Genomic DNA, 17454 nt, shown 5'->3' on the forward strand with positions numbered 1-17454 from the left:
TAACATAAAAACATGATACATTTAAAGTGTTTAAATTAACCTCATCGCAGTATTAAAATGAGCCCTACCTTGAGAAAATTCAAACTCTGCTTACATAAATGCATCAATAAAAATAATCCAATAATATATACAGTCATGGAAATAACAACAAAAATAGATTCATTTAAGAGCTGATATCTAGACAGTTTCCATGGTTTTCTTGATAATAACCAAAATCATTATCAAGAAAACCATTGAAAATGTCTAGATATCAGCTCTTAAATTAAACTCTTATGAGCTATTTTTGTTGTTATCATTATATTTGTCCAAACAAATGTACCTTTAGTTGTACCAGGCACTTAAATGAACAATAAATTGAAGAAAACAATGGTCTTACATTTTTTTCCGTGACTGTGCCACCTTTTAAAAACAGCAGCTCAAAGTGCTCCAACAGAGAGCAGTTAATTACAACGAGAATGATGCCATGAGGCTAAAAACTATTCTTACATTAAAAGAAAAACAATAAAAGACAGAGCAAGAACAATCACAAGGCAGTCTCAGATTCACAGAAAATAAAAGTTAAAAGGAGTAAAAAAGTAAAAAGTGAAGTAAGTAAAAAGGAGTAGTAAAATAGAAAGCATTAAATAAAAGCTAGTCCATAAAAGTGGGTTTTAATAAGTGATTAAAAAATTCACATTCTCTCATCAAAGGTGATTTTTTTTTGCACATTGGGCCTCATGTAGCAACAGAATAATAATAAATAAATCTAATATATAAGTGGAATTATCTATGTCTAAATTTAGTTATATTCGTGTGTTTTTTTTATGATTCTTCTTTTCCTTATTTTTTCTTGTATTGGACAAACAATTGGTGAAAACCTTTTCTCTGCTCTCAACCACTCTTAACATTTTTCTTTTAGAGAAGAGCAAGAATAAGAAAACATTGAGGAATCCCAGTTAGAAATAATTTAAAGTAGCAAAATAAGAACAAATCATGAATAAAAAGCAGAAAAATAGAGGAAATGTCTGAGTGTGTTGCTTCAGGCGTGCAGCCATTGATTGCAGACATTTCTTGAAAGCTTCATAACAATGTGGATGCTTCATCTTCTGAGAGAGACATCTTGTTTTCCAGGTGTTCTCTTACACGGCGGATAAGGAAATTAGAACAGATGACCTCTGTCTGGACGTCTCCCGCCTCAACGGACCCGTCGTCATGCTCAAGTGTCACCACATGAAGGGCAATCAGATGTTCGAGTACGATGCCGAGGTAGGATTCATGTTCCCCACCAGCGGCCGAATAATCCATAACCAGGCTGCCGCTCTCTGCTTCCTGATGCCTGATGTTCTGAAGGATGAATTAGATGAAATGCTGATTGATTGTGTGCTGCCTGAGTCTTTGGGGAGGATTTGGTTTAGTGCTAAGTGGGGGCAAAGCAGTACTGCTTTGCCACCACCAGATGGTGCTGCAAGTCAGTATTTTAGCAGCACTGAAGTCGTTTTTTCCACTCTGTCAGCTGTGTCTCTCCTCTCATGTTCTCTTCTTTCACTTAGTCTGTTGGCAAGTGGGATTATGATTTTGAGGTAAGCTGTTCTAGTCATCGCTCCTGAATATTGCCCCGTAGTTTGAGTCCCGTGCTTCGAGTGTTGTTGTGATTTTTCCCCATAACTCTGTGTAAATGTCGGTGGTTATTAGAGTAGATGATTTAAAACTCAAATTACCTGGGGGCCGCTGGAGGCGTATCAAAAGACCACAAAAAAGACATGAAATTACAAAAAAGATGAAATGACTGAAAAAACACTAAATTACTTTAAAAAGACACAAAATGACAAAAAAAAGACATGAAATGACCAAAAAAAGACACAAAATTATTTTTAAAAAGACACACAATTAATAAAAAAGAAACAAAAGTACCAACAAACGACACAAAATTACCAAAAAAGACACAAAATGACCAGAAAAAGACACAAAATTATTTTGAAAAGACACAAAATTACCAAAAAAAGTCAATAAAGGGACCTTCCACACACAACACGGTAAAGTGCCATTCATATAAAACTCACATTAATCTTTCATATCAAGGTGGGGTCCACAAAATATTGGCACGAGGGCCACAATTGGCCAACGGCCAATGGCAGTTGGCGAGTTTGAAACCTATGATTTATGGTTTCATTTTTTAAAGAAGAGCGCAGAATCTTCAAGGGATTTTGATCCTAATGTATTCTTTAAGATTAATGTATTTACTCATCACGTAATGTGTGTAAAATGAATGCAGTCATCAACAACTGCTGATTAATAATATTTAGTTTGTATTGAAATAAATCAAAACAGATGCTGATTCAGCTGTATGATCATTCTGGAGGATGAAGTTTGTTGAACTGTGATGCATTTAGGGCTGCTCGTTTATGGCAAAAATCATAATCATCACTATTATGGTTAATACTGTGATCACAATTAATAAATGCAGGAACCTTATGCATTTATTCCACCTTTTATTGAAGAGTGGATTTTCTTGAACTTTAAATACAATTAAAACCACAAAAAATGTTAATAAATAACATAAAAATATATACTGTACTGTTTAAATAATATAATATAATAATACAAAAAAATAAATTATATGGAAAATAAATACGATGTTATAACATTAGTGCACTTCCACAACCGACTGAAAACTACTGTTTATATTATATATACATATACATATGTTGACACGTTTTCAACATATAATAATGAAAAATAAATGACACCAAAATAAATTAGATACATTTGAAGTCCACAACCCACTGAAAACTCCTTCACAAATTTTCCACATTTTGAAAAACAATTTTCAACATATCCCAGTCAATAATTAAGCAGTGAAAACGTGTTAAATTGCTGTAAAATAATGGATTTATAACACAAGACAAAAGGAGAGCATCTTGGTTCATCAGAGCGATAATCGTTTCATCTCAGTTCTCTTGTTTTCATAATTGTTGATAGCCAAAATGGTAATTGAAGATAAAATTTGATTAATGGCCCAGCCCTAATTGCATTATCCAGAGAGGTGTTTCTGCTATTAACCCTTCGATGCAAAACACATAAACACCTTCTAATGCACAACATGGGTCAAAAATGACCCGCATTCATTTCCCATGTTATTTCATGCTCCTGTGTGTTTGAATATATATATTTTTATTACAACAGATCATTATATAAATTTTTTCTTTCATATTTTATGAAGAAAAATATTTTTTTGTATTTTTACATCAAGTTTACACACATGGGTTAAAAATAACCTTTGCATTAGAAGCGTAGTGATACAAAAAGTGATACACTAAATTAACAATTTGAGTATATGTGTAACTATGTTTGTCTTATTTTTAAGGTTTAACTTTAAAAGAGTTCTTAGAACCGCCAGATTACATTGGAAAATCACATATTTTAATATTTGAGACTTATTAGAGCCACCAAATAATAATTTCCATCGGAAAAACACCAATTTAACAAAATAGGATAGTTAATATTTGTGTCTTCTTTGTCAGGTTTTAAATTAGTGACAACATATAAACATCTTCTAATGCACAACATGGGTCAAAAATGACCTTGTGCATTAGAAGCGTAGTGATAAAAAAAGGGATTTTATTCAAAAAATAAGAAATGAAAACAAAAAATTAGGATGTATGATGATCAGAAACAAGATATTTGAGGAAAACCTGCAATACTGAATGATGAAATTATAATTTATTCCAAAGATATAGAATATAAAAACTTAGTCGGGTCACTTTAGACCTATGTTGTGCATCAAAGGGTTAAACCCATCCTAATTGAAATAAATAGGGTGGACATAATTATAGAAACACTTCATTTCTAAAATCAAACTGCATTCTTATGTTCTGTCATAAATTAAAGACCTTATGGCCTGAGAGACACACTTGTTTCATCGTAACACCAATATGAAACCAAGGATTACATTAATTACAAAGCTAAAAAAACTGCATATTAAACAGCCTTTTACATAACATTCCCGGTTATGCAAGCTGCAATATTCTGACAATTTCAATATTCAATCAAACGGCTCATAAATAGAAAACAGAAAAACATTTTGAATCTCAAAGGAGAACAAAAATATTCTCCTTGACTCAGAAACTCAGAGTACATTATGGATTACACAACACAAAAAGCATCTCTGATATTAACAATTCATGCATTTTCTTTTAAAACCCACTTGAAAGGCCTGCGCTGAATACAGTGTTATCTATCAGTGATTGAGATGTCCTCTTTCTGACATGTAGATATGACAAGGTGAGGGAGCCTGGAGGCCTTTCCATCAAGCACTGAACAAACCCTGGGAGAAATCCTTTCATTACACTTTGTTCTCTGGGTGCATTCTTAATATGGAAAAAAAATTGAATAATTCATAAACGGAGAGGACTGGACTCTGTTGTAAACAGCATTGGGGTTTCACCGCTGTCAGTGGCCGCGGTTATTTTAAGCCCAAGTGTGATGGACAGGGAGGGAGCGACTCCTGGGTGACTACAGTACCATTAACATTTCATCTGCTCATCAGTTTCACTTTCACAGGAATACCTGACCCCTCCATATTCCTGCTGCAGTCATTCTCCACCGTGACAGACAGCCTTCTTTCTTTTTCACCTGCAGCAATAACCCGCTGTGTTAACTCTGCTTTGTCCAACACTCACACATGAACGCACCAGTTACATACATAATTGTACTCACACAGAGAGTTTTAAATTGGGAAAAACCTGCAGAATGTATCCAGCTCGGCTTTTTTTTAACCTTTTGGTATGAATGTGAAGTTTTTTGGGTTTAGTGAGGTAGGGACTATTAGATTTATTACTGTATTTTTCTGTCAAGTTGTCACTGCCAAAATTTAAAGTGATACTTCACCCCAAAAAATGAAGCATTGCATATTAATTACTCACCCCGTGTTACCTTTTTTCTCACAGGTTTCTATAGTAATGAAGAATCAGAACATGGAGAAAATCCATAATGAATTGAAGTAAACGGAGGCTAGTTTAACAACAGCAAAACTATATTAAAACGTCCTTTTTTTACAAAGTCTAACACATCCCATGCAGTGTAATCAAAGCGTCTTTTATCCAGTAGTGTGCTCTAGGGATGGGTGTTTGGAAAAAACCTGCAACTTGAGCATCTACACTGTTAACGATCAATGAATCGCTTAATCGCTATGTTTTTCTACATACTCCAGTATGCAGAAAAACATGCAAACATGGACAAATTAAAAAATATATATACATACATAATTGTACTCACACAGAGAGTTTTAAATGGGGAAAACCTGCAGAATGTATCCAGCTCTGCTTTTTTCTTTTGGTATGAATGTGAAGTTTTTTGGGTTTGTGAGGTAGGGACTATTAGATTTATTACTGTATTTTTCTGTCAAGTTGTCACTGCCAAAATTTAAAGTGATACTTCACCCAAAAAATGAACCTTGGCATATTAATTACTCACTCCGTGTTACCTTGAATTATACTGAAGAATTTACCGAAGAATCAGAACATGGAGAAAATCCTTAATGAATTGAAGTAAAAGGAGGCTAGTTTAACAACAGCAAAACTATATTAAAACATCCTTTTTTAGAAACTCTCACACATCCCATGCAGTGTAATCAAAGTGTCTTTTATCCAGTAGTATGCTCTAGGGATGGGCGTTTTTGGAAGAAACCTGCCAACTTCAGCATCTATAACGTTAACGATCAATTAATCGATTAATCGCTATGTTTTTCTACATACTCCAGTATGCAGAAAAACATGCAAACATGGGCAAAATAAAAAAAATAAAAAAATAAAATAAAAAAATGTATATATATGCAGTAATATGCAAAAGCCTGTTTTGATAATGGAGGCTTTTATTTTTGAAAGGACGAAGAGAGACTTCCTGTCGATTGTAAAACTAATCAAGTTAAAACTAACTCAAGTGAGATTAAACTGTAAAGATAACGTCAAGGAGTTCAATGTTTTATGTTTTAGCCCCCGAAGAGGCATGAGGTTAGTTTTCATTGTAATCTTGCATATTTAAATGTGTTTTGTGTTCAAATAAATTAAGTTCTGGATTAAATTAAACCTACTAATTCATGCAGCAAGGGTTTATACGGTAAACTAGTTATGCTTAAATTAATACTCTTGTATCCATCGATAAACTATTCCCATCCCTAGTATGCTCATTACTTCTCAAGCACATTCATTTTTGCTAAAATCATACAAAACCATCTCACCTCTGTGCATGGAACTATGCAGAAGTGTTTTAAACTGTAACATTTCAGTCAAAATGCATGTGTTTGGGAAGTAGTGAGCATATGAGTGAATAAATTAAACTTTGATTGTACAGTTGTAAAGTTTGTATTCAGATGTTTTAATCAAATGTAGCTTTTGTTAAGTGCAGCCCCCCATTGACTTCAATTAACTGAGGATTTTCTCTTTTTTTTAATTCTTTGTTCTCAAGAGTTCACGGAGTGAGCGATTAATATACAACTTATCACTTTTAACGTTCAGTGGTCCTTTATGTTCTTCAGTGGCATCTAATCAAATCTGGACAGGTGGGTAGGAAAATGCAGTCACTATAAAAAAAGAGGTTAATTTCCTGCTCGCTGTCAGCATTGAGTTTATTAGAACAGTTTTCATCAGCCATCAAATTCACAATGTGAAACAGCAGCTTTATATCATATTAGTGTCATGGATTTATGGTAGCGAGGGAAGGACTCCCATGTTAATTACTTGAAATTGTTCTGTGCATCAACATTATTATACCATATCCATTACATTTGTGTTTAATTATGTTGACTGACAGTCTTTGAATGATTTATGAGCCGTTTATATTTGTTTTGCTGTTTGGCACTTCTGTATTTAACCCTCTGGAGTATCCAAAAGCGCCAAATCATGACTTCATCATCACATCCAGACTAGAAAACAAAGCAGCGTAGAGCCCTACTGTAAATTTACCTCTAAAGTTCTGGCTGTAAACTCCATGAGGCCAGTTTCAGTTTGATGATGATATACCAAGTAAAAGTGGAGACAAGCTCAAATATATTTAGTATAAAATGATAGAACTGAATGTAACCATGTTATATGTTATATTTGCAACATTTGTTCACATTTGCAACATTTAAAATTCTTTATCGAGCATGATAGTGTTTTGAAAGTAAATAAAAGAGACAAAATGACTAAAAAAGACACAAAATGACAAAAAAGACACAAAATGACATGACACAAAATGACAAAAAAAGACACAACAAAAGATACAAAATTACTTAAAAAAAAAAAAGAAGAAACAAAACAAGACACAAAATGACCAAAAAAGACACAAAATGACCAAAAACGAAAAAAGTATTCAGATCTCTTACTTCAGTAAAAGTACTAATACCACACTGAGAACTTACCCCACTACAAGTAAAGGTCCTGCATTCAAAACTTACTGAAGTAAAAGTACAAAAGTATCAGCATCAAAATGTACATAAAGTATCAAAAGTAAAAGTACTCGTTATGCAGATGACCCCACTCAGATTGTTTTATATTTTCTAAAAATATTATTGGATTATTATTATTGATGCATTTATGCAAGCAGCATTTTGATTTTTGTAAATATAGGGCTCATTTTAACTACCTAATATACTGTTATTATATGAGGTTTAATTTAAAAAATGTCTCATGACTTTAAATTCATCATGTTTTTAGGTTAAATCTTGATTTGAAAAGTAACTAAAGCGGTCAGCTAAATGTAGTGGAGTAAAAAGTTCAATATTTGCCTCAAAATTTACTGTAGTAAAGTTACAAATGTGGAAATACTCGAGTAAAGTACAAATACATCAAAATTGTACTTGTACAGTGTATATGTACAGTACTTGAGTAAATGTACTTAGTTACTTTCCACCACTGTCACTGACCAATTATGTGCATTCAATCCATTCTTTTATTATTTTTTACTATTTTATTGGTACTTTTATTGATTATTAATGTGGTGTTTTGATATTTGCTTCAGTTTTTCCATCCTGTAGGTTTAGTTTGTTTTTATACTGGGAAACTGCCCGACACAGGGTTATGAGGAAAATGTTATGTGTTTCATAAACTCGTTGCTGACAGTGTGCGGGAATAAAGCCCAGATTACGAACACACTAATTAAACAACACACCTCTTCAATTTGAATTAGCTGTCAGTGAAAATAATCACCTCTTATTAAGGTGGAGAAGTCGTCTGTCGAGCCCAGATGGATTAATTTATCAATAAGTGATGACTCTAGGACTTACCTTGGCTACCATCTGTCCCTTTCACTCCCGCTTCGCCGCAGAAGCGTAGATTCCTCCACATCATCACCCAATCATGTCTGACCATCAGCCGTCTGGAGGACGGGACCTATGGCCCCACAGTGGAGACCTGTAACAACCGGCCGGTTCAGTCCTGGATCCTCCACAACTACACACGTGTGGAAGTGGCTAGACGCCTTTACTTCAATCCCACTGATTATTTTCTCTAAGCTGTAGGGCCTGAGGTGAGCAGGTTGGTACAAAGTGGGCCTAGATTAGAAGCTGGTGGTCATTTCAGCTGCTCCACAGTAGGGTTGTCACCATACTAAAATGTTCAACTTGATACGATACTCAGGAAAATATTGGCGCCCAAATGCTAACTTACTTCCGGGTTTAAGAACTCTTTCCTGTGGCGCTCTTTTTTCCTTTTGGTATAAATGTGAAGTTTTTTGGGTTTGTGAGGTACGGACTATTAGATTTATTACTGAATTTTTCTGTCAAGTTGTCGATGCCAAAATTTGAAGTGATACTTCACCCAAAAAATGAACCATTGCATATTAATTACTCACCCCGTGTTACCTTGAATTGTTGTAAAAAAAATTTTAGTGAAAAAATCAATATTTTGACTTAGTTTCTGCATAAAAATGGATTTTGATCACATTTCTAGCGAGAAATATATGTTTTATTTTCTAAATATTCACTCAGTGAATGTACATAATCACTTTGTATGTTGGAATAGCCACGGGATATGACTGTCATTAACTTGCATTGTAGCCAAATCCGTGGCTATTTCACGGATTTCTGTGAGACCATGTTGCAGTAATAGGTAAGTTTGAAACCAAAGAAACTAACCTGTCGAAACTCGATACTATTGAAAATGAGTATCGTATCCGGATACAATGTTTTGGTATCTATACTTCTTTGAGTATGGATACTTTTGACAACCCTACTCCATAGTGATGTAGTTTGTCATTGTGAGAAGTAGATTAGTTTGACCTGTTGGAGCTTTAATAGTCGCCTTTGTAGCTGATTGTTGTCTCCGTTTTTAGAGGATATTTTGTCTTCTTGTTTTTATCAGTAAGGGGCAAATGAATGCAGAGCTTGTTGTTGTGATGTTGATCTTTCAGGCATTATTATTATCAGAATGTGAATGGAAATTGTTTTAGGAAGCATTAAGTAGCTTTTACCGGTGACCTTTCAGGGAGAGCGCATGAAGACGGGGGCAGAGGCACATCAAGCTATGACAGATGTCCCATCAAGATGGTTCCGTGTATGAGATGCTATCTGCAAGACCTTTAGCCAGTCTTCATGCTAAATTAGATCTCATTTGACATTTATTTTCCAACATAAATATTTTATTTTGATGTGAAAATCCACCTGGACTGCCCGCGTCCGGTGAATGATGTCTGAGATGGAGGAGGACGTGTTTATTTTTAGCTGATTATCTACATGCACGGCTGATTGAAATGGGCTCACCATTGTTTACAAGTTCTTTTGAAGTGATCCTTCATTGTGAACCTGCTTTTCATGGCCCTAGCCTCTCAGGCCACTCTCCTATTGGCCCGAAGCACCTGTGTACACTGTGTGTCATGAGCATATTGTAAACCAATGAATCCAAATGATCAGTGCTTTTCACCACTGGGCCTGCTTATTTACATATTTTTAGAAGGAATTTTTTTGGCTCAGCATGTTTTCCTCTTTTTTTCTCTTTTTTTTTCTGTATCCTGTTGTGTTCTGCTGAGTTACATGGTGTTTGCACCTCTACTGTTGTATCTATCAAAAAGCTAAAGTGCAATTTCACTGTAGTTCACGAGACAAGGTCAAATATACTTTGTATAAAATTATATAACTGGAGGTAACCCTCTTATATGTTATATTTGCAATCTTTTTCACATTTGCAACATCTAAAATTCTTTATTGAGCATGATAGTGTTTTGAAAGTAAAAAAAAAAACATTCAAAATAACATTTTATGTTGGACTAAAGGACTAAAAAAGACACAAAATTACCTAAAAAAAGAGACAAAATCACAAAAAAAAGACACAAAATGACCAAAAAAAACCACAGAAGACACAAAATCACTAAAAAAGACACAAAACAACCAAAAAACGACATATTGTGCATATTGTAAACCAATGAATCCAAATGATCAGTGCTTTTCACCACTGGGCCTGCTTATTTACATATTTTCATAAGGAATGTTTTTGGCTCAGCATGTTTTCCTTTTTTTTTTTTTCTTTGTTTTTTTCCTGTATCCTGTTGTGTTCTGCTGAGTTACATGGTGTTGCACCTCTACTGTTGTATCTCTCAAAAAGCTAAAGTGCAATTTCACTGTAGCATGCCACAGTTTTTGTGTGCAAGCAGGGTAAATTGGGTAAGGAGCTCCCAGGGCTGCTGGTGTGTGTCAGAGTTGCGGCAGTAAAGTGACCTGCTGTTAGATGGCCTGATTTGCTGTTCACACTCAGAGGTCCTCGTGGTGTAGCCGGCACCAGAGGAGAGCACGTACACGAGCAGGGCCCCATTAGAGCAAATGAGACTGTTGCCTGACTCTGCCTTGAGACAAAAGGAATCTGCTGTTGTTTGATTCCTCACACAACAAAAAGAAAGCTGCAGCCCAGCCCTCCAGATCTCCCCTCAGAGTCAGCACAACATCACGTCAACAGGAACTCTTCTTGTGCCTTTCAGCAGGTCCACTGTGCTGCTTGGTGACAAAGAGGATAATGTTCCTCAACCGGGGCTTACGGTTAGAAACCGGCCTCATTTAATTAGCCGGTCTCAGCTGTGCACACACTCAGCGACTTGCTCCGGAGACGCTGGTTGGTTTGCTGGGAGGCTGAGATGGGAGTTTTCTCTGCCCCAAAGGAGGCATGAAATAATTATGAGCAAAGGACAAGACCTCCACATTTCTAGTATTTTCATTAAATGTGGAATGGTTTTTCTACCCTCCGCCGTTATACTGCTTTTCTGTCATCTCTGCCATGAGAGGAGTTTGGATCTTTGAATGAAAAGGAAAAATACTATTCTCATTATTGCCTAAGCCAGGTTCTTATGATTTATAGATTACTTCTACCTCCAGTTCAGAGAAGCTCCATGTACCAATGTGCCTTTAACCCTCGTGTCTCACTAAGGGCATTTTTAGCTTTTTCTTTTTAAAATTTTAAATATTTTCTTTCTTTCATATTTAATGGCAGTGCATATACATATTTTTATTATTCTTTTTCAACCACAGCTCCAATATTAAGTGTATAATAAACCGAGTAGCCAAATACAAATCCAGAGTTCGGGCTTCAAAGTTGTATTTTTAACTTTTTCCCTGAAATTGAGCCATATACGTGATATTTTTCTGGTTTGCACTTGGATAATTGCAGCTGCATTATTGAAAAATAAAAATGCATCAAAATGAAATGTTATTGCTAATGATTTACATATCACAGACTGTGAATAAAATAAAATAAATTCATAAAATGTAAAATTCCCAGGTGTTAAAGAGAAGTATTTGTTGATTATACTACTTGTCATTTGCAAATTCTGCAAAAACAAAAATGACAAAAAACGACAAACAATTTTGATTTTCTTTACCTGGACTTAAAACTAGCTGCTCTCAAGATTTATTTATTTCTCAACAAAGCAAGAAAACGAACATATCAGCAGTGCAGAGCTACTTTATTGTCATTTCTTTAGTTTTTTGGCAGGTGTGTAAGGTTGAACGCCACCTGCTCTCTTTGTTCTTGTTCTGTTTGAACAAATGTGCCCTGTAGGGCGGTCTGCAATGTGTACTTCAGGAAAGATGTGTGTGTGTGTGTGTGTGTGCATGTGTGTGTGTGTGCACTTCTTTGTATCCAGGCAGAGAATGTCAGGCCCTTGTGTTTTATAGCTTAAGATCAAACATGGCCTGAGCGTCTCTGTGTGCTCATTAGTCTGAATATCCTCTGTCAACAGTCAAAGCACAATCTTGTTTTAATGAAAAATTATGCCTCAACTCCAAGATATATCCTGCTAGTGCTCATGTTTTAATGCTGCATGCAGACTGTGGTTTGTACATGTACATATTTTTCTCTCATGTGTGCTGTGCTGTTTAGTTTGAAAATGCCTCCCAAGATAACAGTGTGCAGACTGGTGGAACTCAGGTTATTTAGCAACTAACGTTTTATTTTTAACATCATTTTTTCCCAATTTCTCTCCTGTTATTGTTTCCCTCAGCAGAGGCTCTGCTTCTCCTTACAACCCAACTTCAGCTTCTCTATTTCTCTGCATGTGATCATTAGGACGAGAAAAGAAACTCAAGTGAGGAGCGAAATTGCGGAAGCGTGTTACTTCTGAGGGAATGAACATAAATGGTTAATCAAGGCCATTGAGAGCTCTCTTCCAGTTGTTGGTAGGGGGTGTTATCTCTAGAGCAGATAGCCACAGATTTGTGTGGTACTTGCTCATGTGATGCTCTAGTTCAGCCAATCACAACAGGTGTGTTTTTCCAGTCTGGACATTTTAAAGGCGCTTCCTCTATCTTCTGGTTTATGAGATAGAGGAGTAAACAGACTGGACTGACAGGAGAGAGGGGACAATGTGTGGAGCAGAGCCAAAGATACATTTAATAGGATGTGGTATATTGCACAGTAAACTCATAAAGTACTCCCATGATTTCAGATAGTTAAGCCCGTATAGATATTGCAACATTTAGAAGATTAATTGATGTGTCTATCAGATGAAGGTGTTACTAATAACAGCTCTGTTCTGGTCAAGTGCCCCACTAAATCATGACAGTAATATGATGAGGCAGTTTGCCTGATTATCTTCTTTTAACTGCTCATTTTAATGAAATGTGCATTGCAACCGGTGTAAACTGACACTCTCACGGTGCTTCCGCATAAGGCACGTTTCCATTAGGTACTTTCCCCTCTAGTGAGCTGCTATGGGTGTGACTTGGGAGAGAGGATCTGCCCAACTTTACCGGTTAGCGGCTCAGGTATTGGCTTAGAAAGTACCTGCCTCGGGTGGGTACTGATTTCACGCATGCGTGATTCATATGCAGACTGGTGCAAACTGGACGCTGAGGGGTTAACAGCTCCTGCTTTGCTGTGGGAGGACTGGGCCGCTTGTGAGTACTTTGGGACAGCTCTACTCGTTAAGAAGAGTAGGAACAAGTGTCCAATAACACCAGAAAAAGTTGCTAGATTTGTTGCTAGTCACTTTTTGGAAAAAGAGTCGCTAGAGGGGTCTGAATATTGTCACTAGCACGTATTGCTGCACTAATGGCTCTTACTGCACTATAGCTTGATTGTTTGCTTTTTTTCTTCCTGTAAGTCCCTTTGGATAAAAGTGTCTGCTAAATGACTAAATGTAAAATGAATAGTCGCTAATAAAGTGACAAAGTTGGCAACACTGCTTGCCCCGTCTGTTGTCACATTTGGACTCCGTTGGATAGACGCTACAGATGCCAAGGGGAACTAACTAGTGGGCGTAGCCAAAACACTTTCCAAAAAGTACTCAGTGAAAACATGCCTATAGTCCTGGTAGCATGGCTCACTGAGCTAACTGACGTAGCTTAAGTAAGCAGCAGTTAGCATCAGGAAACAGTTGACGCAGAGCAGCCAGAAACACAGACAATAAATATATTAGATATTTTTGTAGGCTAACGCGAAAGTTAGCATCACCATGGGGGTCTATTGAGAATTTGCCTATGGGATTTTTACATTGGATTTTGGATCATGGCAGCAAATATGATCTGTGTCAAACACATGCTTCTGATGCTAATGTGTATTGTTCGGCAGTATAATCTTCACAAATTAAAACCACTTTTATATTATAATTGAAGCGTTAGCGCAGCCGACGAAAGTAAAAAGCTAACGTTATGCTATCATGAACTATTCCATGGTCACACGACTTAAACGTCACAGCCGCTATCTTAAACACAATCTCCAACAAGCTAACCAGCGGTTTTGACAAGCTAGCAAAACTGTAGCCTCATGAATTATTTATTAACATAATCTACAGTCTACAGAAGTTTGCAAGAGCTCTTAAAAAAATTACTAGAGGCTTTAAGGTGGACTAGTGAGAGAGTTCCTGTCCGTGTCCGTCGTGATGACGTTTAATGTCCCCGACAACCACTGTGGTCTCATTTAGCCGCTAGTTAGCAACTGCCTTTTTAAGGACACGTAAAACTACTAACGTATTTTATGTCGTACAAATAAAATGTGAACATCTCTTCATCTTGTGTTAACCACAGACCTTATTTCAGGCATCTAGCCACCAACCCATTCAAAATCCTCATTGAGTTTGAGAGGTTAGATCCCATGGCGCTCAAATGCTAACTTATTTTCCAGGTTTAAGCACTCTTTCCTGTGGCGCCCTATAGAACTAAAAAAACTAGATCTGTTTCCATAGAACTATATTTCAAGGGCTGTCTCCCTCTCAGAATCATCTGACACACTTTATTGCCCCACTGAAATGTGTTGTCACCATAACAACCAGCAACAATCACAATTTTGTTTTGGATCAGCCTAATAACCACAGCAAACAGTGCAAAAATATGAAATGTGGCTGAGCTGAGACAGGCCGGATGAAGCCTGTTTGCTGAAACACACCACCTGTGTCTGCACCCACCTGTCACTCAAAGCATTTAGCAGCTGAAGAGCCAGATATTTTCTTTAGAAAGTCAAAGTCAAATTTATTTATACAGCGCATTTACAGACGGCTGAGCTGCACCAAAGTGCTTCACATAAAAGTGCAAAAAGTGCAATAAAAAATACAGAATTGACAAAGGTAAAAGAAACAAAAACGAAAAAACAAAACAAAATTAAATTTAAAATAGATTAAAAGAAGAAGGGATCATTTTAAAAGCACTGTGGGATTACTAGGGGACACTATTCCCTAGCACTTGCCGGAGGAAAACTTTAATTGAAGGCAAGAGAAAAGAGGTGGGTTTTTAAGTGAGATTTAAAAACATTTAGGGACTGTGCTGCACGGATGTGGAGGGGGTAGAAGTTGGTGGAGACCAAAAACGGAGATTAAAGGAGAGTAAATACTGGACTTATTATTCACCAGGTGTCCAGAAACATGATTACGACTGAATGATGATGTTTCTTCGTGTCTGCAGGACGTGTAGACAGGAAAATGTTTGCTCACCATATTTACTTAAAAGAAGTTAACATGTACGTGTTGTCTTCACAGCTCGTCTCTGCTGCCAGAACATCCATTAGAGGGTTAAGATTAGAACATGTCTGTTGTCTTTGTCTGAAACTTCCAGTCTTTTCAGGAGGCAGCTATTATTTTGAGAAAATTGGACATTTGGCCTCCTCCTACTGTAGTCTTCTGTCCCACCACCTGACTGCACCCCTGTGATCCATGTCCGCCTGCCAACTCCAAACTAAGACACTGAGCCGAGAACAACAGAAAACTGCTACGAGCTGCAGAATGAGCTGCTGATCATCAGTGTTGGTGCTACTCGCAGCCCTTTAACATTACAACATTTGATATATCCAAAATGTCTAAAATACTTAATGCATCTAACATGAACATAAGAAGTTGGCTTCAGTCTTTCTAAAGTAGAGAAATTCTGACATTTTGATGGTTTAGTTCAGCTTAAGATTCGTTCCCAGAGAAATCCTTCCTGTAAAGTGGCCATGACAACGGTTTCCCCACAGACAGGAGTCTCAATTCTCCGAGCAGCCTCAGTGCACATTGTGTTGTATAAGGGGCACGACTCTCACTTTTTCTCGACTAGAACATCCTGCTCTCTTGATGTGCCTATTGTTTTTTCTTGTCCAGCTTCAGTTACTGAGTGTTACAAGCTCGGGCCATTTACTTGGGTCGAAAGGTATTTTTGTGAAATGTGGGGAATCAATATTTGGAAGTGTGTCTGTGAAGGTTCATCTTAGTCATCCAGGTGGATTCAACGTTCTCCAGAGAAAAGTAGAAATAGCTAAATAACTCCCATTATAAAGTACTTACGTGTGTCTCTGTGTCTGTCTTTCTGCAGCGACTCACCCTGCTGCATGTGAACAGCAACCAGTGTTTGGACATGCCGTCTGAGGAGGACAAGATGGTCCCCACGCTGAGAGACTGCAACGGCAGCCGCGCTCAGCAGTGGCTGCTCCGTAACATGACCCTGAGCGTCTGATCCCTCGCCTCATTTCTCTCCCCCACCACTCTGTCCTCATCCTAAGCAGTCCTGGCTCTCCACACCCTCGCCAGGTGGCTCTTACCACAGCACACCATACGCCTCTTCCTGTAACAGCCTGGCCAGCGAATACAGAGATCCAGGCAGCAGTGGCTTATCTATCATTACGAAAGGTGTCTCCTATTACAGGCCGAAAGGATTCGAGAGAAGCCGCACCTGCCGTTCGGGAGACACGACGAGCCGTGTCCCCGGGGGGCCTCGTGGTGTCGGAGCGGGGAGAACGATGTGTGAGGTCTGTGCATGGAGAACATCGAAATCAAAGCAGTCTGCGCTGCTGCTGCTCAGACTGCCGCTTAGCTGCTGGACAAACAGACAAAAAGAAGAGCATCTACAACAAGAATATCGCAAGGCACGTCTCTGCGATGTCTGCACTGTAAATCACCTCCCTTGTGCTGTGTACACGCAGTGCACTGTTGGTACAATCAAAAAACAAAGACTGTTGTCATGACTGCTGCTCATCCTCTCTCCATATCAGTGTCTCAGTTACATTCGAAAAACAGGAATGTTTTTAATAGAGCCCGACCAACATTAGATTTGTGAAACAGGTTAAAACATTTCATATTCATACAGTGGGTGCACTGATATTTGGTTTAAAATCAATCTGGAATTTGAATTCTCATAACTGCTGCCCCCGCGACCCGGCCCCGGATAATTGGGTGAGAATGGATGGATGGATGGATGGATGGATAACTTCTTGTGCAAGTAAACCAACTATATACAGTCATGGAAAAAAATATTAGAACACCCTTGTTTTCTCTAATTTCTTGTTCATTTTAATGCCTTGTTCAACTAAAGGTATTTAGGAGCTGATATGTAGACATTTTCCATGGTTTTGTTGATAATTATTTTTGTTATTATCAAGAAAAACATGGAAAATGTCTAGATATCAGCTCTTAAATTAAACTCTTATGAGCTATTTTTGTTGTTATCATTATATTTGTCTAAACAAATGTACCTTTATTTGTTCCAGGCATTAAAATGAACAAGAAATTGAAGAAAACAATGGTCTCATATTTTTTTCCATGAGTGTTATTATTTTATTT

The 17454-nt window shown here is 37.2% G+C and overlaps 1 protein-coding gene across 3 annotated transcripts in view; it reads left to right on the forward strand.

The window, feature by feature from the left end:
- Positions 1–17133, forward strand: part of galnt13 (UDP-N-acetyl-alpha-D-galactosamine:polypeptide N-acetylgalactosaminyltransferase 13) — a 72464-nt gene extending 55331 nt beyond the window's left edge. Inside the window, exons 11-13 of one of the 3 annotated variants that reach the window (XM_059342884.1) lie at positions 1111–1245; positions 1530–1559; positions 8281–8836. In XM_059342884.1, coding sequence (XP_059198867.1) covers positions 1111–1245; positions 1530–1559; positions 8281–8466 — 351 coding nt within the window. In that variant the 3' untranslated portion in view covers positions 8467–8836. Of the gene's footprint in view, positions 1–1110; positions 1633–8280; positions 8837–16210 lie in introns of those variants that run through there. The other 2 variants (XM_059342883.1, XM_059342882.1) reach the window with 2 other exon arrangements.
- The last annotated feature ends 321 nt before the right edge of the window (positions 17134–17454 follow it).

This window comes from Centropristis striata, chromosome 10 (genome assembly GCF_030273125.1).
Source record: "Centropristis striata isolate RG_2023a ecotype Rhode Island chromosome 10, C.striata_1.0, whole genome shotgun sequence".
Taxonomy (NCBI): Eukaryota; Metazoa; Chordata; class Actinopteri; order Perciformes; family Serranidae; genus Centropristis; species Centropristis striata.